The sequence below is a fragment of the Corvus hawaiiensis genome, chromosome W, assembly GCF_020740725.1.
Source record: "Corvus hawaiiensis isolate bCorHaw1 chromosome W, bCorHaw1.pri.cur, whole genome shotgun sequence".
NCBI classification, from domain to species: domain Eukaryota; kingdom Metazoa; phylum Chordata; class Aves; order Passeriformes; family Corvidae; genus Corvus; species Corvus hawaiiensis.
The window spans coordinates 4,535,228-4,562,730 of NC_063254.1; the positions used below are offsets into that span (position 1 = coordinate 4,535,228).

A 27,503-nucleotide genomic window follows, 5' to 3' on the forward strand; every position below is an offset into this window, starting at 1 on the left:
TCTTAATCTCAGGGCCGTGGGATCCCTCCCACAGGCACACAGTCCTCCCAAGACTGCTGTGCTGCAGCTCCTAGAGGAAGGAATCACACAGGATCACCTTCTCTGGCTGGCCCGAGTTTTCCCCCTTCCGCGTGCATTGCGCTTCCTGCTTTTCCTCCTCTTGGTGCGCAGGAGCATCCATAAACTTCTGCACTATGTTGCAGAGGTGGGAGTTAGGCTGCAGCTCCCTGATGGGTGACTGGCAAAGCGGGCACCGGGCAGAACTCTGCTGGCACTGGAGTGCCTGCTTGATGCAGCCCCTGCAGAGGTGTGGCTGCAGCCCAGGGACACAGGGTCCTTGTAAATGTCCAGATTTGCCACACTTTATAATTTCTCTAGTAAATCCATGTTGCTGCTATTTCAGTTATACATCTGTTGTTTGCTTGTATATTGTTCATTGATGTTAACTGCTATATGACAAATTTTTGGTAACTTTCTTGCACTGATGAAGTCGAGTTACATTCTGCTGTATAAGAAACTTTTATAAGAACTCTCAACTCTGAATTTAGTCCTGTCAAAATTTGAGTGATGTTAATTTTAAGTTCTGCTAAATGTAAGTGTTGTAAGTTTATATGAGGCTAAGGCTACGTTCTGTTGAGTTTGTCGTTAATTTATGGGATGTCAAATTTAAATTCTGTTAATTTGATATTCTGTTACATTTAAGTTCTGTTAGGCTTAAGTTCTGCTGAAGTTAATTTCTGACAAGTTTAACTGCTGTTCAGTCTAAAGTTTAAGTTCTGTTTTTTAATTTCTGTTAAGTCTAAGTCATAGATTGATTTCTGTTCAGTTTCAATGATGTTAACTTTAAGTTCTGTTTGGTTAACTCTGCTCCATTTAAGTAACAAGTTTAAGTGAAGTGAAGTTTAGCTTCTGCTGGAATATGCTCGTTTAAACTGAAAGATGCAGTTCTTTTGTTACAGAGATAAGATTGAACCAACTGAAACAATTATGATGAGAATTGGTAAGCAACTGTTTAAGAACATGAAATAATAAGTTGTAAAAATATGTGAAGATTCGGTTTGCTAAATCCTTAAATTCATTGAAAATTCCATGGGTGTGAATGTTCTGCATTGGCCCATTGGGATGGTTATGCATAACAATCTTTGCTGTTCCATCTTTCACAGGTAACACAGAAGAATGACTAACAGTTCTAAGTTATGGATAGTATTGATTGTAAGCTGTTCAGTCCTTTCTTTCTTGCTTTTATTTTGCTTTATTGTCTTATATGCATAGATGTATGAAGAAATATACTCTCGATTTTTTAAAATAAGTTACTGTAGATGTATTATTGATTCTGAATATATTCTCAATATCATACCATGAATTCACTGACTTTTTATAAAGGGAATTATCCATAAGATGTTATTTGATGTTATGCATTAACACAGCGATTGGTGCTCGAGGCACGAGCTCTGGCGTAGCCCAGGTCAGAGACAGTCCAGCTTCGTTACTTCTGCCCGTCGCAGAAGCGACTTCAGGATCAGGAAAAGAGCTGCTTGCTGGGCTAGCTGGCTGGCTTCTCGGCAGAGGAAACACGGCAGGAGCCGACGGGATCGGCTCACGTTAGCTCGGAGACAAAGGAAGAGAGAGACTGTTCGGGTCTGGCTTCTAACAGGTTTATTGTTAGAAGTTTCGAAACCCAAACAAGCTGGAAGGCTAGAATCCGATGTGATGGGATGGTATGTGATGGAATGGCTCCTCGGAGCCTTGTCCTCAGTTTTATAGGGAATTTGAAAACCCCGGTGAAAGGGGAAAACAGCCAATGAGTTACAAGCCAGGGGGAGGATACAATGTAACAAGAACCACTGGGGTAAACCGAGAGGCGGGAGTTATAACAGAACCAATGAACAACCGAGTAACCGAGAATTTTCCCGAACTGGGGGAGGTGGCTTGTACCCGGGTACCGCCGGGGGGGGGGGGGGGTGCGGCTTAGGCTTCTGAGCCGCCCCCTGAGTCTGACTCTTCGGGGAACTCGATCCAGGGGAGGGGCTGGGATTGATTGGCATCACGGAGCCCCAGCCCCACAGTGGGCTGGGTCACACCAACAATGCATATGCATTTCTTTGATTCTTTGCAGTTCGTTTATGGTACCACTGACTATTTAGCTAAGGATGAATGATAAAGCCGGCTGTTTTACAGACTCACATACTGTTATGTAGCTATCTGCACGATGTGTCATTTTAAGAAACTTTCCCAACTGCTATTAATAGAGGCTTGTTTCTAGAATATGTTAGGGGAACCTTTCCAGTTAAGGCCTTGGCTCTGGCCAAGCCCTGGCCCTACCTGGTTGGGAAGCATGCCAACAGACCCAGGTGTTCCTGCACTAAAAATGTAATTGAGGCACTTTGACTTGCTGATTGGGATGTATAGAAGCTGGACCCCTTTCGAGGTACACTTGGAGGCCTTGTCTGGGAAGGTCCTCCAGGTCCTCATTGTGAAACAGGGTTCATCAGCTACGGCAGACTCTGGGTGATGGTACAGTATTTAGGCAATTGAAAGTGTATTGTTCTAAAGCACTATCTTTTTGTCGTGTGATACTGATTACACATCTTACTTTGCTTTTTTTGCTGGGTGTAGGTTTATTGTTTCATTACATGTATTTCCTTGCTTTTATGTTGCCTTCACATTCATAGTGACAAACACACATGTTATCATAAAAACAAAAAGGGGGAATATGACCTCTCAGGAATATCTAGATAATGCAATATTTACACTAAAGTTTTGCAGGAGGATCATCAATCTTGATCCCCAGCAGAGCAATATCGGTCTGAAGATTTGCATGCGTGGAACCAATTTCTAAAAGGTTTTACGTAAGGATCCACAATTGGGCATGCAATGGCAAGGCCTAGCTGATCTACTAACCTAGGGGAGAAGGTACGTATGTGTTTTATTGCCAACAGGTCTAGCGTAGATACCTGCTCGACCTGACAAACATCAGTCGCCTCTGAGAAAATGAGGCCCAGCAAGAGGAAAAATGACCCAATCACTATCCAGCCCTCGTGGCCAAGGCAGGAGCAAGAGTAGGAACCCCAGGAACATGGCTGTGACCTGAGGGCTTGCGGAGGCAGACTGCCAACTGCCTTGTGTCCTACTGCATCTGCCATCATGTTGTTGTGTTCCTGCTTACCTTCTTCAGAAGTTCCCTGTTCCATGCTTCCAGAGAGACATTTAGCGGTGTTGGGGTCCGTGTTTCCAGCTGGTGGACTCCCTCTTGTCTGGGTGGCGTGGCCCCTGAGCTCCAGCCATGGGAGCTTTGGAACAGTAGCCATTTACTGCCAAGTGCAGAAGAAGAAGCAGCTCTCTCTCTCTGGGAACATTGGACACTATTTTTGTTTTCCTATGTTATGAGTCTCTCTGTCGGTGGCATGGTTGTTCTTGGTGGGTTTTGTTGGTTGTGATCTGTATTCCATGTGTTTTGTCCTGAGGCCGGCAGGTGGCCAGTGGTGGTCTTAGTGGGGTGGTGGCTTTACAGGTGCAGACTGTTTTAACATTAGAATACATGAACCCTTTGCATAAAAAACAAAAGAGGGGCAGATGTGGCATTTAAGTAAAACCTTATAAAATGAAGGCCTTGTTGCCTTTGTAAAATTATGGCTCAGGCCTGTTACTTAGGCTAGAGAAGGACTGTGAGAAAAGTCCGTGAGAAGAAAAACAATTAGTTTTTACCCATGAGAATGTAGTATCAACAGAAGCATGAAAGTTAAACAATAGGAGAAAACCAGCAACATATCTGCACCTGTTATTTTTCTGAATGCTTGAATGCTTATGCTATAGGTAGCCAATGGTAGTATATTGAAGTTAATAATAGCCAAGGAGTCTATTGTAGTAGTTTAGCAGCCAATGAATATGTAACATGAATGATAACATACAAAAGCTGTATAAAAGAGGCTGATTTGTTTAATAAACAGCTTTTTGGGCCTTGAAAGAGGCACTGTCTGTGTGTGTCATGACCACCCCAACAGCGACAGGTAACCACCAAGGACCACCAGAGTGACCCCTGGGATAGGAGAAAGCATGAGCCAGTGGGAGGGAAAATATGTTCATGGATTTGGAGAAATTATCATATGTATGTTTTTCTGGGAAAACAAATGAATATGTATGTAAAATATAGTATATAAACAGGAGCTTTTCTGTACTTGATATGCACGATAGGAGGAAATATCCACTCGTGCATCCAGTGCTGACTCAAGAATGCCTGCTTCTTAATGCTATATTGGTGTTAAGGAGTTTATTCTACCAATTTCAGTAACATCAACATAGAAGCTGTCAGAGTTGCAAAGCACAGGACAAATCAGTGCCCAGGTTCTGACTCTCCACAGACAACAAGAAAAGCCAAACAAGACCTTATTGTCAGGACAGTGGTGGTGGCAGGAAAGGACACTGCTAGTGTTGGCACCTCCAGGTACCCAAGAATGAAGGGAGTCTTAGACTAGGATCCATGTGACTTTGCTTTGATCTTTCACTCAGACCTACCTTCTTGCTTCATTACAAGTCATTCATTTGACCTGACCAACTCCTCCTTGGCACCTTCTCTCTAAGAAAATGCACCTTTCCAATCTATTTCACCAGCACTTCTGTTCAGGCATCTCACTGACTGTGAAACCCTACAAAACAGCAGGAACAAAGGTCCCCCTACACAGCTGTCCTCTAAATATTTGTCTCTGATACTCTTCTTTGTCCTGCTTGCCTCCACGGCCTTAAGGTCCCATTCATTTTAACATGCTCTGATTAGTGTTTTTACATATATACATATACACACATGTAAATACACCTCTAAGATATTACATGTGAAGTGTTAAACATGCTACACAGACAAGACTGACCTATTTTTTTTCAGATTTCTTCAAACAGCAAAAATGATACACGAAATTCAAAATAAAGTTGTTCACTAATTCAGTTAGCATACTTTGAGCACACCAGGACAACAGGCTCTGCCCTCAATATCTTATATTAAGAATCCCCTCCTCGCAGCCCTCTTTGGCACTCACCACATCACCAGGCACAGAAGATGCAAAAGTGCTCAGAAGACAAGAATTGTCTTGTGCCTTATCCTCTCTTCAGATACCTAATGTTATAAACATGTATTATAGTATTGGCTTCTCGCAAAGTAGATATTATATAATGTTAGAAATGCTTTTTGCTGTGTGGATGTAGTTTTCTCTCGTTTTAGCAAGAATGTTAGCAAGTGTGAGCAAGTAAGATAACCTCCAAGCGAGCAGAGGATGAGGCCCAAGGAGCTGCTAATCAACACTTTGTCCAGAGAACAAAAGGGCCCAAAGGCTACTCCGCCCGGAGAACGGGCGGTCAGGAGAGTCCGGAGCCGCTATCACCGCTCTGCCCGGGGGGCAAAGAGGCCCAAAGCTGCAATCAGCCCTGACTGTCTGGAGAATTAAGAGATCCACCCTACCATCGACTCTTACCTAGTGGGCCCAACCCCAAGAATCAAAAGAAAGAAAACCGCAAGGCCGAAGACTACGCATGCTCTAAAAAGGCGGACCCAAGGAGTGGCCATGCAGATCAATTCCTGGAAAAGTTTTAATATGAATAGAGAACAGACAGTAAAAATGGTATAAAAAAGACTCACCTCGAGCATCAGGTGTGCTCTTGGCAGAGCGCCAAGGCACCCGGCCGTTATCCCTTTGCTTTATTTTATGTGTCTCTTATTGTCTTTATATTAAACTCTTTAAATTCTAACAGGAGAGTGAACCTCGTTTTTCACACCTAACATCAGGTAGGGAAGGCTTTAATATGTTATCTTTAAATTTACAAGACTGATGGAACAAATAATTTTGGGAGGTGTTGTGGGTTGACCCAGGCCAGATGCCAAGCAACCACCAAAGCCACTCACTCACTCTCCTCTGCAGCTGGACATAGGAGAGAAAATTTAACGAAGGGTTCATGGGTTGAGATAAGGACTGAGAGAGATCATTCATCAAATACCATCATGGGCAAAACAGGCTCAACTTAGAGATATGAAATGAATTTATTACACTAACAAAATCAGAGCAGGATAATGAGAAGTAAAATAAGCCCTTAGAAACACCTTCCCCCCACCCCACCCTCCTTTCAGCTCTACCTCCTACCCCAGCAGTGCAAGGAGACAGGGAATGGGCGTTATGGTCAGTTCATCACCCATTGTTTCTCCCACTGCTCAGGGAGAGGAGTCCTTCCCCTGCTGCACCGTGGGGTCCCTCCCACAGGAGACAGTTCTCCATGAACTTATCCAGTGTGAGTCCATCTCACAAGCAACAGCTCTCTGCGAACTGCTGCAAGGTGAGTCCATTCCACAGGCAACAGTCCTCCCAAAACTGCTGCAGCATGGGTCCCTCTTCCACAGGGTGCAGTCCTTCAAGGACAGGCTGCTTCAGCATGGGAGCAGGGCGCCTCTCTCCATGGGCCTCCCACTAGATCACAGCCTCCTCTCAGGCATCCCACTGCTCCAGTGTGGGGCTCCTCCATGGGCTGTGGGTGGATCTCCATGGGCTGCAGGGGGACAGCCTGCTTCACTGTGGGCTTCAAAATAGGCTGCAGGGGAATCTCAGCTCTGGTGCCTGGAGCACCCCCTCCCCCTCCTTTTTCACTGACCTTGGTGTCTGCATAGTTGTTCTTCTCACATGTCCTCACTCTGTTTTTCTCTGGCTGCAATTACAACTGCACAATCATTTTTTGTTTTTCTTTCTTCTTAAATATGTTATCACAGAGGTGTTACCACCATTTCTAATTGGCCCAGCCTTGGCCAGCAGCACATCTATCTTTGGAGCTACCAGGGATTGGCTCTGCTGGACATGGAAGAAGCTTCTAGAAGCTTCTCAAAGAAGCCACCCCTGTAGCCCCCCTACTACTAGAACCAGGCCATGCAAAACCAGTACAGTAGGTCAGTGTTGTTAACTTCACTGCATGACAGGTACTGAAATCAGATGGATCTTACTAGATATGCTCAACGTCCAGATCAACAGCAAAAACTCACATTTTGCTTTCTCACAAATCAGAAAAAGCAAAAACTGAAACATAAAATATATGCACATTCTTCAGAGAAAGAACATGACAGTGCACAGGATTCTGCAATAAAATTCCATTTAGATGTGAGTCATAATGACACCTGTAGCTCAGGCATTTCATCTTGTCATCTAATTAGTATCTCAACAGTCACTTGTTCTTGGCATACTGAACCTCAACTAGAAGTGTGTCTCTTGACTGCACAAAACAGCTTGGAGTTTAGCACTGGTATTTTCTGGGGCTCTCAAGAAGGTAAAGGCACTTTGGGGGAAAGAGAGGTGGGGAAAAAAGAGGAGGGAGGTGGGGGAAAGCAAGGGTAGGGAAGAAGGGGCCCAGCAGCCATCTCCTTTCCAGAGGCTTGGATGAGGAGGAAAGCTCCAACAGGACATGATTTTCAATCTACTGCAATCTCCAGAATGCAAGCCTGTTCCCATGGTTTCCTTGTCATGTTTCACAGACACGCTCAAATTAGTTCATGGACTCTGAGATATAAAGTTCAGTAGTTTCCTTTGCAAAACAACTTTCAGACTGTGAGAAGGGCTGTTGCTGTCGCTGGCAAATGACTAATTAGACCAACTGATGCTGACTGATACTGAACAAGGTGAGAATTAAGCCAAATTGGATGGGGCCACTTAGGTGCTGTTGCTGAGGCATAGATGGGGAGAAATAGTACCCTGCAAACACATGAAGACTCTCTGATACTAATCATGCTGTTTGGTGGGATAAAAGGGTCATAAGACAATGGGGGTAGAAGTACCACCCACAGTAGCACATTCCAACAACTGACAGACAAAATCCCTGCCTTGTCTTGACATGAAAGCATGAGACTGTCCAAAAATCAACACCCTCTGTTCTAAAGTTTGGTTAGATCAATTTAGTTGCTGTAATGAAATCCTTCAGCAGCATCGACAAGTGTCACTGCACAGCTAGCACAGCAAGAAGGAACCAAGATCTGAGGGTTGGCACTAGGACTAGTGCTGTATTTCACAGGTATATGGCAACAGAGACAAAGCTGAAGCATCTGACAATAGAGATAGATGAGGATTTTGGAACCTAAAAAGTAATAGAAGGCAGACAAAATCATAGAATCAATGATGAAGTGTTTCCAGTGAGATAAATCAACAATTATATGGTAAACAGTGATAATATTTTTAAAATAGTATTTTTAGATGAAGTTTAGCGGATGTTTTTCAGATCATCTTTGAAAGAAAACACTCAACTAATACTAGTCATAATTTTGCTATTCTAAAGACTAGATCTCTCAGCAACTTGTTCACAACAGAAAAAAACCTCAAGGAATACACATCTTCCTTGTTTGTTAGATAACACTTGGGATTTGTCTCTAAGATATTTCTGTAACAAAATATGGTTTCCTCACTTGGCACCACAATCTTTAGCAAACTCTCCTTGTAATGCTTCTTACTACCTTTCTCTCATTACCTTCTTTACTGGCTTTAAACTTCCATTTGCTTCCTTTCAGGTCTTCATACAGAAATGATCACACTCACTACTCACTCCATCAACCAAGTTCACCTCATCTTTTACTGCATATCCAAGTTACTATTTTTGATATGCCTTCTACATGTGAAAATGCTTTTTATTTTAGTGGGCCTGGCACTTTTGTCATTCCTTTCATTTCAAGTTTAAAACCCACAAACCCCTTATTCAACATTAAGAAGTTGTCAGTTAGCAGTCAGTTTTGAGAGCTTTTACACTTCACCCTCAAAAATAAACACTTTTAAATAAATGATTAGCACAACCTGCACTTTGACTGCAGATAGCACAAAGCTGAAGTCATGCCTTCACCAGCATCAGTGGAAGTATCAGAACTTGTATATGGAGCGAGTGGAATGAACCATGCTAAATAAACATGCATTTTATCACTATTACCATCAACTGATTTTTAGACAAATCTCAATCCCTTCAAGACTGCTACAGCTGCATGCTAAGTTTCAAACAGAATCATTAGTCCACATCTCAAGATGAGAATTTAATTATTTAATTTGTAGCAAAGAACTGAATTAGATTCCTAGAAAGGTAAACAAAATAATTTTATATTCATAAGCAACAAATCAATTAGAAACATCCCACTGAGCACTGCAGGAACTATAAAGCCTCTTTAATTCATTTTGAGTATGCTATTACCATACCAGCAAGTTCCTTCCTTTTCATAACTTACAGCCTAGTAAACATTATTGAATTTCAGAAGCAGTGGTTGCCTCCATATTGAGCTATAACTGGAAGCGACAGATCTCCTGTTTCCTTGATTGTTCACACCACATATATGCCAAACAGGTTCTGAGATTCCTCTTAAGGCTGGACATCCAAATCCTGTCCCTGAGGGGCCTCTGGAGCAGTTTGATTGTCAGATATTCAAGGCATTCCTAGGACTGCTCCAAATCCCATTTCCCTCATGATTTCCCACCATAATGGTGAGATTCACAGGAAGCACATGGCACAATCCATTTCTGGATATACTAGTATGACCATACAATGTGCTTGGAGCAAGTGGTGCCCTGCACAGCCTGCTACAGAGGCTGATGTGGGAATAGGTACACAGGTCTGTGCAGTAAATGTCAGTCAAGGGATTGTGCCAAGTACTGTGCCATGGAGACAGGCCTTGACTGCTGAAGAGGAGTGGCCATACCTAGACTAGACTGTCTCACTGATGAGCAGCTCATAAGGAAGACAACCATGCTGAAAGCAGAATGGCTGCACCAGTACTACCCTTGGGTATTGCTATCCAAATAACAAAGAAACATTTCCTCACTGACAGCTCATGCCCTTGCTTTGATTGCACTGGTGGAGGCTGGAAAAGACAAAGTATCGTGTTAGTTGTACTGGAACTACATTATCAACTAGTTGGCAAAGTATACTTTAAAATATAGTTTATACTTCAAAAAGGCACCTATATTACTGTAGTTCTAACCCCAAGATAGCAGATAGGTATCAGGGCTTTACCCAGTGGAAGTTAGTTTACTTGTTGGGAGTGCCATCACACGGCACATACAGGACAACCAAGGGATCAGTCCCAGCGAGGAAGGGTTTAGGAATGGCAGGTCCTGCCTGATCAACCTGCTCTCCTTTTATAACCAAGTGACCCGCCTAGTGGATGAGGGAAAGGCTGTGGATGTGTCTACCAAGACTTCAGCAAAGCCTTTGACACTATCTCCCATGTCAATCTCCAGGAAAAGCTGGCAGCCCATGGCTTCAATGAACGCACTCTTTGTTGGATTAAGAACTGGCTGGACAGCCAGGCCCAGAGAGTGGTGGTGAATGGTGTTGCATCCAGTTGGCGGCCGGTCACTAGTGGTGTCCCCCAGGGATCAGTGTTGGGCCCAGTACAGTTTAATATCTTTATTGATGATCTGGATGAGGGGATCGAGTGCACCCACAGTAAATTTGCAGATGACACTGTTGCTGCCTATTCTGAGCTTCCCCTCCCCCTCCCCAAGACACTTGCCTCTACCATGTGCTCTGAGCTCCTTTGTTCTAAGCACGGGCAAAACCAAATGTAACTCAAACTCTTTAGCAGTGTCTGATTGGACGGTCACCCCGGGTCCGCCCCCAGTCCTTCCCTTTCCCCTTCTCCGAATAAAAGAGGCGATCAAGGGAGGCCCCGCCCTCTTTTGGCTCTGCTACCCTTTCTGCGATGATCTCTTGTCGTCTGTTTCTTTTGAAAGCTTCTAACTGCGGGAAATTGAGCGAACAGAGAGCTGTATTTCTCCCTCTTTGCTTCTGCTGGTGGTATTTGCTTTGCAGCTGATACAGTTGTTATAAACATATATTATAGTATTGGCTTCTCGCAAAGTATTAAAGTAGATATTATATAATGTTAGAAATGCTTTTTGCTGTGTGGATGTAGTTCTCTCTCGTTTTAGCAAGAATGTTAGCGAGCAAGTAAGATAACCTCCAAGCGAGCAGAGGATGAGGCCCAAGGAGCTGCTAATCAACACTTTGTCCAGAGAACAAAAGGGCCCAAAGGCTACTCCGCCCGGAGAACGGGCGGCCAGGAGGGTCCGAGAGCCCTTATCACCGCTCTGCCCGGGGGGCAAAGAGGCCCAAAGCTGCAATCAGCCCTGACTGTCTGGAGAATTAAGAGATCCACCCTACTATCGACTCTTACCTAGTGGGCCCAACCCCAAGAATCAAAAGAAAGAAAACCGCAAGGCCGAAGACTACGCATGCTCTAAAAAGGCGGACCCAAGGAGTGGCCATGCAGAACAGTTCCTGGAAAAGTTTTAATATGAATAGAGAACAGACAGTAAAAATGGTATAAAAAGGACTCACCTCGAGCATCAGGTGTGCTCTTGGCAGAGCGCCAAGGCACCCGGCCATTATCCCTTTGCTTTATTTTATGTGTCTCTTATTGTCTTTATATTAAACTCTTTAAATTCTAACAGGAGAGTGAACCTCGTTTTTCACACAGTTACCGATTTTAGAGCTACTGAAGTGCTAGATTGCCTGTCCTACCTCTCTGGGTTGCTCGAGGCTTTCTAAGGCATTGAACTACAAGCGCTAGCTGGTAAAAGCTGAAAAGATACCTCCTCATGACACCAAGTTGGGGGGGGAATGTTGATCTGCTGGAGAGTAGGAAGGCTCTGCAATGGGATCTGGACAGGCTGGATCGATGGGCTGAGACCAACAGTATGAGGTTCAACAAGACCAAGTGCAGGGGCCTGGCACATCAGATCAACAGAAGTATAAAGCTTTAGTAGATAGCAGTGCACAGTGTACACTGATGCTATCAAAGCACAGGAGTGGAGAACCTATCTGGATCTCTGGAGTGACAGGGGGATGCCAGAACTTGTCTGTAATAGAGGCTGAGGTGAGCTTAACAGGGGACAGATGACAAAAGCACCCCATTGTGACTGGCCCAGAGGACCCTTGTATCCTTGGCATCAATTACCTCAGGAGAGGGTACTTCAAGGATCCAAAAGGGTATTGATGGGCTTTTGGTGTAGCTACAGTGAATACAGAGAAGAGAAAACAGTTATCCACCCTGCCAGGCCTCTCACAAGATCCCTTCATTGTAGGATTGCTACAGGTGGAAGACCAAGTACCAATTGCTACCAGGACAGTGCACCGGCAGCAATATCACACCAACTGAGACTCTGTAACTCCTATCCATTAACTGATTCACAGACTGGAGAGCCAAGGAGTAATCAGCAGAACCCACTCACCCTTCAACAGCCCCATATGGCCAGTGCAGAAGTCAAATGGGGAATTTTTTTCTTTTCTTTCTGTTTAGTTTAGTTGGTTTTGTTGTTCTAAGTGAAGATTGTATGTTGAATGTAGTTTTGATGATAATTCTTAAATATGTGATTCACAGAGGAGAGGGGTGGAATGCGTTGGTTTTGCACAGCCTGGTTTTTGGTAGTGGGGGGGGGCCACAGAAGTGGCTTCTGTGACAAGCTACTAGAAGCTTCCACCATGTCTGGCAGAGCCAATGGCTGATGGCTCTGAAGATGGACATGCTGTTGGCCAAAGCTGGGCCAATTAGAGAGGTTGGTAACGCCTCTGTGATAACTTTTTTACTTTTACTTTTGCTTTTACGAGCAAAGCCTCACTCATGGTAGGAGAAGCAGTAAAGGATGGAACTCTGCGGTGGCAGCGAATTCTTCCCACAACAACAGCAACCCGACCGTTCCCCTCCGGTCCAGAGAGCCAGAGAGAGCAAGGAGCTGAGCCCAGCCCCTCACCCCCCAGACAAAATCTTGTGCATGCCATCTCTGCACCTCCCAAGAGAAAGCCCCCAAGCTAAGAGAATGCAGCCAGCTGCACCCCTTCCCCCCATCTTGGCAACATCCTTTGTATCTCTTAAGTATCCATCATTCCGGTCTCTTAGGCAACAAATGGGAGAAAAATTCCCTAAGACAAAGAAAAAAGAAGGAACAAATCCTAACCTCCAACATAACCTCCAACATGTCTAGTTCTCGGCCCCTCGATTCACGAAGGGCATTGAAGTGCTGGAGCGAGCCCAGAGAAGGGCAACAAAGCTGGTAAAAGGTCTAGAGAGTAAGTGATATTGATGCCTTAGGTTTTAACTTTTATATTTTTCAAATCCTGTACTGCCTAGTGTGTAACTGAAGTTTCTTGTGGCCTGTTAGCTGCTGTTCTCTCATGCTGGTTAGACATAACAAGCCTCTCTAGGTTTCCACCTCAAGGACACCAGGCCCCAAAATGTGTAAACTAAAAGCCTCTGAAGGGGGGGCAAACTTGGGATAATTACATAATGAACTGAGGTTATAATTGGAGAATTAACCCTGATATGCAAATGGACCAAACTTATAAAAGTGTGAAGAACCCGTGACTCGGGATCCATCTTGGGTGTAGCCTTTTGACTGCCCAGGGCGTACCTTTGAAGGCCCTTTAAATAAATACCTACCTTTATTCTCTTATTCTTGTCTAGTGTCTGTGTTTTAGGTGGGCACCTCAGGCATCAATATGAGGAGCGGCTGAGGGAGCTGGGGGTGTTTAGCCTGGAGAAAAAAGGGGCTCATGGGGGATGTTATTGCTCTCTACAACTACCTGAAAGGTGGTTGTAGCAAGGTGGTCTTTGGCCTCTTCTCCCAGGAAACTAATGACAGGACAAGGGTCATAGCCTCAAGCTGAACCAGGGGAGGTTTAGGTTGGACATTAGGAGGAATTTCATCACAGAAGGAGTTGTTAAACATTAGAATGGACTGCCCAGGGAGGTGGTGGAGAAAAGACCGGACATGTAGTGCCATGGTCTAGTTGAAATGGTGGTGTTCCATCATAGGTTGGACTCAATGATCTCTGAGGTCTTTTCCAACCTAATTGATTCTGTGATTCTGAGTGTAATTACAGGACATCATCGGATCTCAGGAAACTGCCTGGCATTTTGACAAACTAAGCAACAAAATGCACACCTTAAATTTTGTGCATAAGTGTTGGCTCAAGTGCCTGTGTGACAGATAAAACTGGAATTTTCTTATTTCACACAAAATTGGAATTGCCTACATTAAAGGCCTATATTTCGTATATCAATAAAAATATTCAAGCATCGCATCACCACAATGTTACTACAGTTAGGAAACATCTAATCAAAGGCCAGGAAACAATGCTTTTTAAGACCTAGTTAGTTATTTCAGTATGGCCTCTTTTTATGAACAGGAACTATTTTCCTTACATGGTACCTGAATGAACTGCTGTGACACTGTGCCCCCACCCCCCACCAACCTGACTTTTATTTCCTGTAACTGCTCAAGTGATCACCAGTGGTGGTCGGGTCATGTTGGGAGAAATGGATTAAAAGGGTGTCCTGGTTCTGGCCAGAACAGGGTTAATTTTTGCAGTTGCCAGGAGGGGGCATGGCCAGAACCAGCAGGTTATTCTATACCACCTCAAGTCATTGACAGGGCAGGGAAAAAGGGTTCCTTCTGTTAGAGTAAATGTGACAGAGGAGAGCCTCGGGCTCTGTGGTGAGCATTTTTGCATGTGAATCACTTTCTCATTTGTATAATTTTGTTATTAATATTGTTGCTGTTACTCTTGGTTTTCTTATTTCATTTCTGTTTCCAGTAAATTGTTCTTATCTCAACCCATGATCTTTGCCTTTTGGGCCTCCAACTGGGGTGGGGGCGGGGCCGGGATCAGTGCATGGGGGTTTTTTTTAGTGGGAGTACTAAATTGGAGAATAGGATTCCTGAACCGCGACAAAGGGGAAGACTGTTGAGGAGGACTGTAAATACACTTAAGTGACCTTGCACCTGGGAATAATCCTTGATAAGCTTGTGTGAACAGCAGCCAGTGATCCTCTAGCATGGACTGAGTTCAACAGTGCCTGTATCTCCACTTATGTGCCTCTGACTGGGTGTTGCTTCAGGAATCCCCTGGTTATTGAGGTAACAGAAATGAATTTACTCTGTGGTTTAGGCATGGGTTTGTGGCAAGAGTAACAAGACAAGCAAGAAGCTGAAACAGAAGGCAATCTTTAAAAGATCTAAACATGGGTCCTATCTGCAATAGTTGAATTAGTGCAAGTGATTTGAAGATTACCGTGAGCACTCAAGAGCAGCAGTATTCTTTAAATACAGGATTTAAGGAGGTTACTGAGGAGCAGAAGAGAAGGACTAAATTTATTTTCATGCTAAGTAAATACAGTGCTTTGTAAAAAAAATTTGGAGAAGTAGCAGATTATTTTCTTTTGTCTAAGAACTTAGCTCCAGAATTATATTAATTCTCAAATCCTGCCAATGATAAGTTAGTCACAAATGTTATAGAAAAGGTCCCTATAATGCCCTTCAATCCATTCCAATAATAAACATATTCTAGCTTTTGCTCCAACCTGATTTTAAAAATTCATAATTAACATGCACAAAAAGGGAGGATCTTTTTTTAAAAGCTGTATCTCACATTTAAGGTCAGTAAATACCTAATTATCAGTAAAAATTATCTCAGATCTTGGATGGCCCATTAAGATCTGTTGTAAGAGACATGGATAGCATTTGCATTCAGTTGTGAGGTAACTAGGGAATCAAGAGTTTAGTACTCACCTTTCACAGAAATCTCATCAAAATGGATCATTACTTAACCATGTGCTTGAGCACCTGTGTCTTTTTCCAGAAAACTTCACAAAGATCCTGGGTGTTTTAATATTGTGCATAATCAGACATGCTGCAGAATCAGGCCTCAAACCAGCAAGACACCACCTTTTCCTGAGCACAGCCAATCATTTCCTGGTAGGAACCCAATTCCTATCTATGTCTAGATGCAGAGAGCTCTGGATGTCTGAGTAGCAGGCTTGCTAAAGCAGGGAATCCTTTTATGTTTTGTAAAATAACAAGAACAAATATTGACATGGAAGGGACATATACTGTGATGCTGAAAAAGCACTTAGAAAACAGTATTTAGAAGCTGAAAATAAGTTAAGTCAAGATGAATTGACCCTGTGTAATTACCAGTTAACTCTTTTAGTCATGCACAAGTCCGTGAAAAATACAGCTAATGCAAAAGCACAGGCCACGGAATCACAGAATCACCACCAGGTTGGAAGAGACCTTCAAGATCATTGAGTCCAACCCATGCCCTAACACCACCTCAACTAAACCATGGCACTGAGTGCGACATCCAATCTTTTTTAAACACATCCAGGGATGGTGATTCCACCACCTCCCCAGGCAGATGATTCCAGAACTTTATCACTCTTTCAGTAAAAAACTTTTTCCTAACGTCCAACCTAAATTTCCCTTGGCGCAGCTTAAGACTGTGTCCTCTTGTTCCGTCAGTTGTTTCCTGGAAAAAGAGACCAATCCCCACCTGACTATAACCACCTCTCAGGTAGTTGTAGAGAGTGATAAGGTCACTTCTGAGTCTCCTTTTCTCCAGGTTAAACAACCCCAGCTCCCTCAGTTGTTCCTCATAGGGCTTGTGTTCCAAGCCCTTCACCAGCCTTGTCGCCGTCCTTTGGACACATTCAAGTGTCTCAATATCCTTCCTGAACTGAGGGGCCCAGAACTGGACACAGTATTCAAGGTGCGGCCTCACCAGTGCTGAGTACAAGGGAAGAATGACTTCCCTGGTCCTGCTGGCCACACTATTTGTGATACGGGCCAGGATGCCGTTGGCCTTCTTGGCCACCAGGGCACACTGCTGGTTCATGTTCAATCAGCTGTCGACCAGTACTTCCAGGTCCCTTTCTGCCTGGGCACTGTCCAGCCACTCTGTCCCCAGCCTATAGTGTTGCAGGGGGTTATTGTGGCCAAAATGCAGGACTCGGCACTTGGACTTGTTAAACTTCATCTTATTGGACTCTGCCCATCTATCCAACCATTCCAGGTCTTATTGCAGAGCCCTCCTACCTTCCAACAGATCAACACATGCTCCCAGCTTAGTGTAGTCTGCAAATTTACTGATGGTAGACTCAATACCCTCATCCATGTCATCAATAAAAATATTGAACAGAATTGGCCCCAGCACAGATCCCTGAGGGACACCACCAGTGACTGGCCATCAACTGGATGCAGCACTGTTCACCACCACTCTCTGGGCCTGGCCATCCAGCCAGTTCTTAACCCAGCAAAGAGTGCTCCTGTCCAAGCCATGAACTGCCAGCTTTTCCAGGAGTTTACTGTGGGAGACAGTGTCAAAGGCCTTGCTGAAGTCCAAACAGACATCCATAGCCCTTCCTGCATCCACCAGGCGGGTCACCTGGTCATAAAAGGAGATCAGGTTGGTCAAACGACCTACCCCTCCTAAACCCATGCTGGCTGGGTCTGATCCCCCGGCCATCCTGTAGGTGCTGTGTGATGGCACTCAATATAAACTGCTCCATTACCTTACTGGGTACTGAGGTCAGACTGACTGGCCTATAATTTCCAGGATCGTCCTTCTTACCCTTCTTGTGAATGGGCGTCACATTGGCCAGCTTCCAGTCAGCTGGAACCTCACCAGTGAGCCAGGACTGTTGGTAAATGATGGAGAACGGCTTCACAAGCTCATCTGCCAGCTCCCTCATCACCCTGGGATAGATCCTATCTGGTCCCATAGATTTATGAACATCCAAGCGGCTCAGCAGTTCTCTGACTGCTTCCTCCTGGATAACAGGGGACCATCCTGCTCCCTAACACCATCTGCCAGCCCAGGAGGACAGTTGTCCTGAGGACAAACCGTCTTTCCGATAAAGACCAAGGCAAAGAAGGCGTTAAACACCTCCACCTTCTCCCCATCTGCAGTCACTAAATTCCCTCCTGCATCCAGTAGAGAACCGAGCTTGTTCTTACCCTTCCTTTTGCCATTAATATATTTGTAAAAACATTTTTTATTATCCTTCACAAAAGTTGCCAAATGAAGTTCTAGCTGAGCTTTGGCCTCTCTAATTTCTTTCCTACATGCCCTAACAACCCCCTTAAATATTTCCTGAGATACCTGACCCTCCTTCCAAAGATGATACACCCTCTTTTTATTCCTAAGTTCCTTCAAAACCTCCTCGCCCATCCAGGCCAGACATTTACCTCGTTGACTCATCTTTCGGCACACAGGGACAGTCTGTTCCTGTGCCCTCAAGATCTCTGTTTTGAAGCACGCCCACCCTTCCTGGACTCACTTGTTTTTAAGGGCTGCTTCTCAAGGAACTCTCCGAATAAGTCTCCTGAATAGGCCAAAGTCTGCCTTCTGGAAGTCTAGTATAAAATTTTTATTGATGCCCCTCCTTGGTTCACCAAATATTGAAAACTCTATAATTTCATGATCACTATTCCCCAAGCAGCCTCCAACTACCACATCTCCCACCAGACCATCTCTATTTGCAAACAGCAGGTCTAGGATAGTTCGTCCCCTGGTGGGCTCACTCACCAGCTGTGACAAGAAGTTGTCCTCCACACACTCTAAGAACCTCCTGGACTACCTCTTCTCTGCTGTGTTAAGTTCCCAGCAGATGTCTGGTAGGTTAAAGTCACCTACAAGAACAAGGGCTGGTGATCCTGAAACATCCTCCAGCTGCTTCTAGAATAAGTTATCCACCTCTTCTTCCTGGTTGGGTGGTCGATAACAGACTCCCAGCAGGATGTCAGCCTTAATGGCCTTCCCCTTAATCCTTACCCATAGGCATTCAACTTCATTGTCATTAGTTTCAATTTCCATGGCATCGAAAGCCCAAAGGTCTCTGTTTTGGGGTGACTTTATGATGTGTATCCCATATTGCTGCCCTATGTCCAGGAATTAATTTTGTGCCTTTCTATGCCTTTAAACTGAGCCTGAGAGGGGGGAGGAAAACTTGAGCAAAACTTCTTCAAAGCAGTTTGCAGCTTGTTCAAGGTCACACAGAGATAGAGACTTTTTTTTTTTCAACTGCAGCAGGAGAGCAAGGAAGCACCCGGCTTGCTGTTTTCCAGTCAGCTTTTGACCAGTTTTTCAGCTTCTTTTTCTCCGGAGAGAGACTGAGAGTTGAACTTTTTTTTCCTTCCCTGGAATTTTGGATTTTCTCCCTTTTCTGCTGGACTGCTTCAATATCAGAACACATCGGGAGGACTTTCCACCGAGCACAGAGGGCCTGGCCCTGGGCCAAGTCCCAGCTCAGAGGAGAGCAAAGGGAGGACTCTAACACTTTCCCAGGTTTTTTCTCCACAGCGAGAGATTTTATTATTTAGCATTATTTTCCTTTTCCCGTGTGTTTGTTCAATAAATAGTTTTGATCTCCTTCACTTTCCTTTGAGGAAAATTTATTTTTTCCCAAACCTGGTGGAGGAGGGGTGGTTTGTAACCTGCCTTCTCTCAGAGGATATATTTCTAAATTTGGCCAAACCGGCACAGTCTCCCAATTTCAAAGTCAATTAGCCAAGTAGCTGCTTAGAGCCCCATTTACTGTATGCAATTATTTGACAACAGAGCTACATAGCATACATTATTTCATAAGCTTATTTTTGTTGTCATGAAAAACACTTCATACTCTATGAAGTCCTGAAATGGCAGCACACTCCCCAGTAAGTTGTGTTGGAGAAAACACTGGTTTCTCCAATATCACACAGTACATTCTTTTAGCTTTTTGTACAGGCAAGCCAAGGCTAGCAGACTATTGGAAATGAACAGGCACAAAAAGTAGGTATTACAAGGACACGTGACAAAGATTATTTCATCAACACTTCACAATAAAGTGTTGACCATTTAAAGATCATTCTTCAGTTTTCAAAACTCACAGAAGATCTCATTATATATCCTGTTACAAGAATAGCTTCGAGATTAACTATGGATTCAAGACTATAGCATACTGTTTACAGAATAAGTCATGTAAAAGCATTTTAAAAACCCAAACTCTAAACTCTGGCAATATTACCTACTATGGTTTATACTATGAGAGACACCATGAAAAGGGGAAAAACAACATTTCTCAACAAGCTGAGACTCAACTTAGCTAATGGTCTCAAAAGGAACTTTCCAGACTTCAGCTTCAAAACTGAGCAGCAAACTTGGACAAGGATAGCTATGAGACTGGATTATTTATTTATTTTTAAAATACTTTCTGCAAAGTTAGACACTGTTGTAGTAAAAGGTAGATCTATCCCACCTGTAATAACACTTCCCTTGTGCCAACTCTATTTGTACAGCCATGCAGTCAGCTAGGTTACAGTACTGATGCAGCTCACTGCATAGTCAAATGTTTGTGCTGGAGTACAGACAACAGGGAAAAGCAGCTCCCATCTTCTGTTGTCCCCACTTTTTGGTGGCAAGCTCAGTGAAAACTTAATGATCAAGATTTTAACAAAGAATGCAACCACAAAGATGAACAAAACTGTCTGTGAACCATTTGCAAGTATATGGAAGAAGAAGAAAAACCTGAGAGGAACTATGTATTTCAAGTGCTTCCCTCTTTATTCAGGTAAAAGCCATTAGCCAAAACCAGTGACTGATTAAGTTAGCTAACTTCATATATGTAGCTGGGAAAAAAAATCCGTACAAGATACTGAAGATGTCAATATATGCTTGTACCTGGCAACCCAGCATGTTTAAACACTGTCTCCCTAGAAAATTTTTTTAAACGATGACTGGCATTCACCACTATTTGCCACCAGAAAAAATGTGTCAGAATGCAGTGTGTTGCCAGAAGCATATTTCTGATGCTGTTCCAGAAACTCAATACTGTATTCAAACACAGTTCCATTACTTTGCAGAATGGAGTAGATTACATTAATACTACTACCGCAGCTCTGTGTAAATGCAACAGACCAACACTAAGTATGTTTACTTAAGATCTATTTCTTAAGGATTTTTAATATAATCAAGCCTCTGCTCTGTGGATACTAAAAAGCAAGCAGAGAAATTTTCTAGCTTTCTACAGCCACCTGTGAAAGTCTCCTTTCTCACGCAAACTAGCTGGGAAACAGTTTGAGATTTTGTAAACTATTTCACAGGTGCAGGCTGTTTGTGTCTTTGTTTTCCACACTGGGAAAATATTTTGGAAATGGGTGTCAGAGCATTCCGCCAATCACTCTGGGAGGCGGATGGTCAAGCACCCAATGATGTTATACCACTCTTGCGAACAAAGCTATATAAGCTGATTTATATAATTACATATAGCCTTTTGGCCACTTAACCCGAAAATTAGACTCGTGTCATTTTTCGCCGTTCTTGGTACAACAGTGACACTGCTCAAAGATAATCAATTGTGCAATACTGACAAATTTTGTATTTCTCAATATTGGCAATACAAAAGAGACACATTATGAACTATGACAGAACATACTGAGAACATCTTATTTACACAAAAATCAATGCTTTCCTATTGAAGAATGCTATATTCAGTGTGGTCTGCACAAAAAAAAAAAAAAGGGTATATCACTCAACAATGACTATTGATAACAACTTGTCCTTATGCAATAAGGATGAGGAACTAGGACAGAGGGAGAAAGAGAGACTGGCAGGTAGAGAATCAAGAGTAGACATCCTATGCTAGAGTGCCTGGACTGTATAATCCCCAGGGCTTGATTTCTTTACCTTCTTCTGTGATATGAGGGACATCCACAGATATATGAGAGAAAGCACTAAGAAGAGTGGCTTCCAAACTGCTGAACACTATAGACGATTCTCAAGATTCTGAAAACAAATTTAATAGCAGCACAGCCTCAGAGACAGGTCACACATGGCTTGGTATTCACAGCATAAGCAGTGCATAATTACTTGCCTTACCTGATGGTATTTAATGAGCTGAGCAGGCTGAACTACTCTGGCAGAACAGTGAATTCTTCACTATACAAATAAGACTAAGCCACTGCTGGTTTGGTAAGGCAATTCCTCTACCCAAGTTTTCTGTGTTCTGATTATTGGAATAGGTAAACTCTGCACCAGCCAGGTACTACAAGCTCAGTGTACAAGCTTATGTAGGATAGCAGTACCCATTAAATAATGAATATAGTACAATGATCCTCATGTGGCCAGGTACATGGATTATCAATCATTTTGCAACTTGCTTCTAGAGCACTTAAAATTAAGACCTTAGTAGAGCATCAGAAGACTATTTTTATAATTCAAATTGTACATCTTGGTCTAGAAATAGTCTGAAATCTATGGGCAATTGCATTTAAAGATTAATACAAAATAATTACTGAAATAAGATCTCTGCTCTGAACATTAGCAAATGTCTGATACTTAACCACAGATCTACAGAGCTGGTGCTGGCTCTTGCTTGGATGCGTTCACTCAGAGAACAGAGAGCTTATCAGTAACACATACCTACATTGCTGGTTTTGACCACCTTGTTAAAAGACAGTCTGCAAAGAAATGTTAAACTGCAATATCCCGGTGTATATTGTCTAAAGAGTATTCAAAATATTTGCAAGTTTTGTCTTTTTGACCTTAACATGCCAAGATACTATTTAAGTGTCATGATACCAACTTTACATCCTTTTCCCAAATATTTCTTATAGCCCTTCAGTATTTATAATTATTTCCACTCCCTCTACAGGGACTCTTCATTAAGAAGCTACCATGCTAAGACACTAACAGTACTGGAGTTTATGAAATGGAGAAATTAAGGATTTTTTTTGTAAGTCAGGTTTTTGTTTCAGAAGTGCTCAATTTAATTCTGTAGAAAGTACAAATTTACTCCTCTTCAACAGTTTTCTGTATTTGTAATGCAATACACTTAACTGACATATCTACAAACACAATACTGATTTTAAATAAATTACATGTTTTCCATTATTTGAATTTTAAAAAGCTACATAATTCTGTGTCTGCTTAGCAGTTTAAAGAATATATCCCAATACCACTATAACATCGTTTAGCCTTTTGGCAGGTTTTTGAAACACATTATCACTTTCTATGCAGACAGCTGCAAGCTTGGGTTTATTCTGTTTGGGATTTTTTTTTTCCAAATGTAAGGGAAAACAACAGGAAAATAAAAGCTATCCTAAGAAGTCATTCCTTCCTACATCTTGTACAGTGAACCCCAGTGATTAGGACAGAGCCAAGGACTCAGCTGTTACCCTACATGCAAGGAAGTTAATAAATTGGAGAATTCCAAGCGTCCTTAACAGCTTGAGGAAAGACACTTTTAACTTCCACATTGCAATATCGATTTCACATTCAAATTCCTGAATGACCAAAGTGCAAAGTACATAAGTTATAACTTTTATACTCTGAACTATGTTATAGTCTTAGGAAAATGGCATCTTGTTAATGCATTAGAAGTCTGCCTCCACCTTGCAGTTAGCCAAATAATACCGGGTTTCTGTTTCTTTTGAACATGGATGAGTTTCCATTCTATTGAGAGGTTATCAGGCAAGCACAAGGTTTATTTTTTCATTTCACTATACAAATTACTAAGAATACAACCGTGGAAAGCTTTTACAGGTATCTATATTACTTTTATATCTACTAAATTAGATGTGATCAGGTTGATATTAAAGATTTTATTATTTCTAATTTCCTTAAACCCTCAAGTGGATATCTCAATTCACTTGGGGGACCTGCTGTAAAGCAGATTTCTCTAGAGCCTTCTTCATGTTACTGAGAAATTCACACCTTGTTTTATATCCTCTGAAGACTCCAGAAGAGTTAAAACGAGCCTTCGGTGCTCTTAAGTTTCACCTTATCACACTGACCACCCTTAAAAAAAGACATGGAGAAGGTCCCCACCGTGGGGACCTGGAAGCCAAGGCGGCCCTTCCAGCGATGCAATGTGGCTACGGCAGAGGCAAACCCCTGCAGATCACGGTGCGCCCCGCTTTTCTTTCATCGGGTCATAGATCGCAGAAGGATTCCTCCTCCTTATGCACCAAGCCAGTAAAGCCACTTGCCTCCATGCACATTCAGCAGCCCCCGCTTGAACAGCAACAGCTCTCGCGGGCATCCGCTTCCACCCCCACTTCGGCAACGCCCCGGTGTCCCCGCGACATTCTTACCCCATGGCGGCCGGCAGCGCCGAGCACTGGCGGTGCCGCGGTACCACGTCCCCGAGGGGCTCCTCGCCGCAACAGCAGCTCCGACGCCCCGTGGAGGCTGCAGTCCTCTGGGCTGGGGTCGCCGCGCCGCAGGCTCACAGCTGCCGGGCCGAGCGGAGCCGCCCACGCGCTAGGGAGTATCCCCCGCGGGCCGGGCTCCCATGGTTGTCGGCCTCGCTAGGCCGCCGCAGGCAGCGGCTGCGGCCCTCGGGCGGGCGACAGCGGCAGCTCCGGGGGCAGACGGTACCCTCCTGCGGACGGACGGGGAGACGCTCACGTTCTCCTCGAGGGGCTGACGGCGGCTGCGGCGCTTCTCGCCGGAAGGTGAGTGGCCGCCGAAGGCTCCGTGCGACTCAGAGGCGGAGCGGGATGGGGCAGGTGGTGAGCGCAGGGCTCCACGCCGCCGCTCCCCCTAGCATCCCCGCCAGCAGCATGGCGGGCACCAACGCATTCTCACGAAGAGACAGAGAGCCGCAGCACCGGCGCTGTCATTGGGCTCTCGCCGTGCGGCGGGGAGTGGAGGCCGCGCGTCCCCCGCGGGCACCGGGGCGCCGTGCTCCTCCGATCCGCCCACCCTCGGCCGCAGAGATGCGGAACCCCGCTCCGCCTTCCCGGGGCGGCGGGCCCGCTCGTCGCCGTCACGCCTTCTGCGACGAGCGGGCGAGCATTGTCCTGGGCCGCGGTGGGTCGCTCACTGCCAGCGGGAGGGGGCTGCCCAGCCCGCGCTCCTTTGCGGGGGGCTCGGGCTCAGCTCCACCGGTGGGACGAAATGAAGGAGCGAGCGAGCTCTGTGTCAGGTGGTGGCCGGCTACTCCAACACCCTTAAGCCGCTGCCGCTACCTCTGCCTCAGCCCGCTCGCATCCGCCGTCTCACGCCTCCGCCTGCCTGTACCCTCGTGATGGGCAGGGGCTGTCGCCACGCCTGTAGCCCACGCCGAAAGGAAGGGCAGGGCCCTACAGTCCGCCGCCATTAACAGCCAGCTCACGACAGCACCTGCTCACTCTGTCTCCATCGTCCACCCGGGGAGCTTTAACTAGCATATGTCACCGCACTCCCCTCGCACTGACGTCACACACCGCTCCCGGTGCTGACGTTACCGGGGTGCGGGGGATGATGTCAGAGTGGTCCACGCCACCGGAAGCTCTTCTATAATATGGAATGGCGGGGGGGAGGCAGGGTTCGGGGCCCGCCGCGTTGCAGCTGCCTCCGTGCCGCCTCTCACGGGCGCCGGCGGCACCCGGATCGCCTCCTCCCTCCTCCGCTCCCTCTCCACGGCAACGCCGCGCGTGCTCCATGCCACGCCCCGTGTCAGCCCCGGTGCCGCAGAAGCAGCGGTGCGCCCTGCGGGTGGGCAGAAGGAATCGGGTGTGAGCTCCTGCGCCCGAAAGTCACATGTGAAGATGGCGCGGAGCCCACCGCGGAAGGCGGCTGCGACAACTTTCTGGCCCTCTACCACGGGTGTTGGAATGGCAGGGTGCCCGATTCCAAAGGCAACTGGCTCCGTGTCAGAAACACATGCCTGCATCCCCCTGCTTTGCAAACACTTCAAACCCGAGAGCGTTACTGGCTAAACAGGAAAGAAACAGCAGGCATTCTAAAATTGAAAAAAAAGGTGTCGATTCCAGCACATCCATGCTAGCAGTATTGAAAAGAAACAGCCAGCACCATGAGCTTGACAGATCCTACTATTTTTGTCTCAGTCCTGAAAGGAATAAGATGAATCTGTCTTTACAAAGAGATTGTGTGAATCCTTGTAGATAGGGCCAGAGACTTGTAGATAAGGAAGTAGCAGGAGAAATCATCAATTTCAGAACGTATTACTAATTGACATGGACTGCTGCTCAGCCAAGGTCGTGCTAAACTCCTGAACTTCAAGAAGAAGAACAAAGACTTAATAGTGTGAAAAACGAGGTTCACTCTTTGTAAAATTTTTTAAAAAGTGTAATTAAAGGGACAATTAGGAGACAATAGCAAAAAGGGTATTATGGTCAAGTACTTTAGCAGAGAGCCAAAGGCACACCTCTACATCCAAAAGATCGTCTTTAAAAGTACATCTCTTATTGCATATTCATCACAATCATGCATGATTCATAAATTCTTTGGAGTTTCTATGTATCATCCCATCAGCCTTATCTTCCTCCTTGGCTCCATTCTGTCTCTGCTCCCTCCATAAATTCTTCTCTCTGGTTTCTGGTTTTCTTCTTCTCTGATAAGATACTCCAGGAATGTGAAGACTTTCTCTGCCTATCTTTTCTAAATTGACTACATAAACAATAGACATTCTATATCATGTATTACCCTACAGAACCTAGGTAAAGTTTTTCTAACATTATGTAACATGCGAAAAGCCAACATCACAATACATTCATAACAATAGGGTTATGAATATTAACTTCCCCATCCAGGGTGGAATTAAAGGTAATTTTATTGATTATGTATTGTATGTTACACGGGGGGGTACGTACTGTGCTGAAAAATCACGCTATGAAAAGCCAGTGTTCATAAAGGAGACAGAGGAGTCCTTCAACTTTATTCGAATAAAGGGAGAGTGTCCACTGGGGCATACCCCCGCAGGGTTTCTCTCTCGAGATTTTGGAGGACGCAGTCTCCTCTTATCCTAAACTGCTGGCCGCATGTTGCCCTCTTCCTTTCCCCATTGGCTGAGATACTAGGAAGGTACAGCCTCCCCAAACTGCCTACCACATATTCCCCCCTTGAACATGTCATTTTCCCCCAAAGTTCAGAAGCTCAGGATATCTGGGTTCTGCAATAGACTTTGTGTGGACCCATTTCTCTTTTACCATAAAGTTAAGGAATCAAACTGTCTGTACTCTGTAACAAGCTTGTGTGGCTTGGGGTTGGTAGAGACATTAAGACCCATTTCAAAGACATTAACACCCATACCCTCACCATTCGAATTGTTTGTAAAAACATTAGCACACATCTTTTCCTATCATGCCCCTTTGAATTAATGTTTGGGACTCCTCTGTCTCCTTCATGGACACTGGCTTTTCATAGTGTGATTTTCCACAAGAATGGGGACTTGTTCGCATGCCTTCCACCATCCGGGAATGGCACACGGCAAGCAAAGCTGAAGGCACGCCTCACCCAGTTTAGGTGACCAGCTCCCTTCAGTGCTGGCCGGCACCGGATGATTGGGTTCCTGAGACTGTCCAGGAGACAGATGAGTGGTGGACCAGGGGGGTCTATGAACAGTCCACAGGGAAGGACCACTGAAAATTTCACCAGTGAGTACAATGGGATCTTCGGGGAGTACGCATGAGAGGGCACCCAGAGAGGGCAGTAAAGGAAAGTCAAGAAGGGGTCTCAACTATAGGGATGTCGATCACAAAAATATCTCCTAAGGGTCCCTTGGGAGAATGTTGAGATGGTTTGCACATTCTCCCTGAGGTAATTAAGGACATGGACACCCAGAGGGGGCAGTAAGGGAAAGTCAAGAAGGGGTCTTGGCAATCCATGCCCAGAGGGGCAATGAGGGAAAGTCGAGGAGTCGGGACAATAGCAATGACAGATCCAGAATAACCCCATTGTCAGGAAAATTAATCCAC

General features: G+C 44.7%; 1 protein-coding gene across 1 annotated transcript in view; it reads right to left on the minus strand.

Moving 5' to 3' along the window:
* The window catches only part of LOC125319334 (homer protein homolog 1-like), a 368,242-nt gene extending 344,152 nt beyond the window's left edge, over positions 1–24,090 (minus strand). Inside the window, exon 1 of the mRNA XM_048290442.1 lies at positions 23,895–24,090. Within this exon, the coding sequence (XP_048146399.1) occupies positions 23,895–23,899 (5 nt within the window). The 5' untranslated portion in view covers positions 23,900–24,090. The remainder of the gene's footprint in view (positions 1–23,894) is intronic.
* Positions 24,091–27,503: the final 3,413 nt, after the last annotated feature.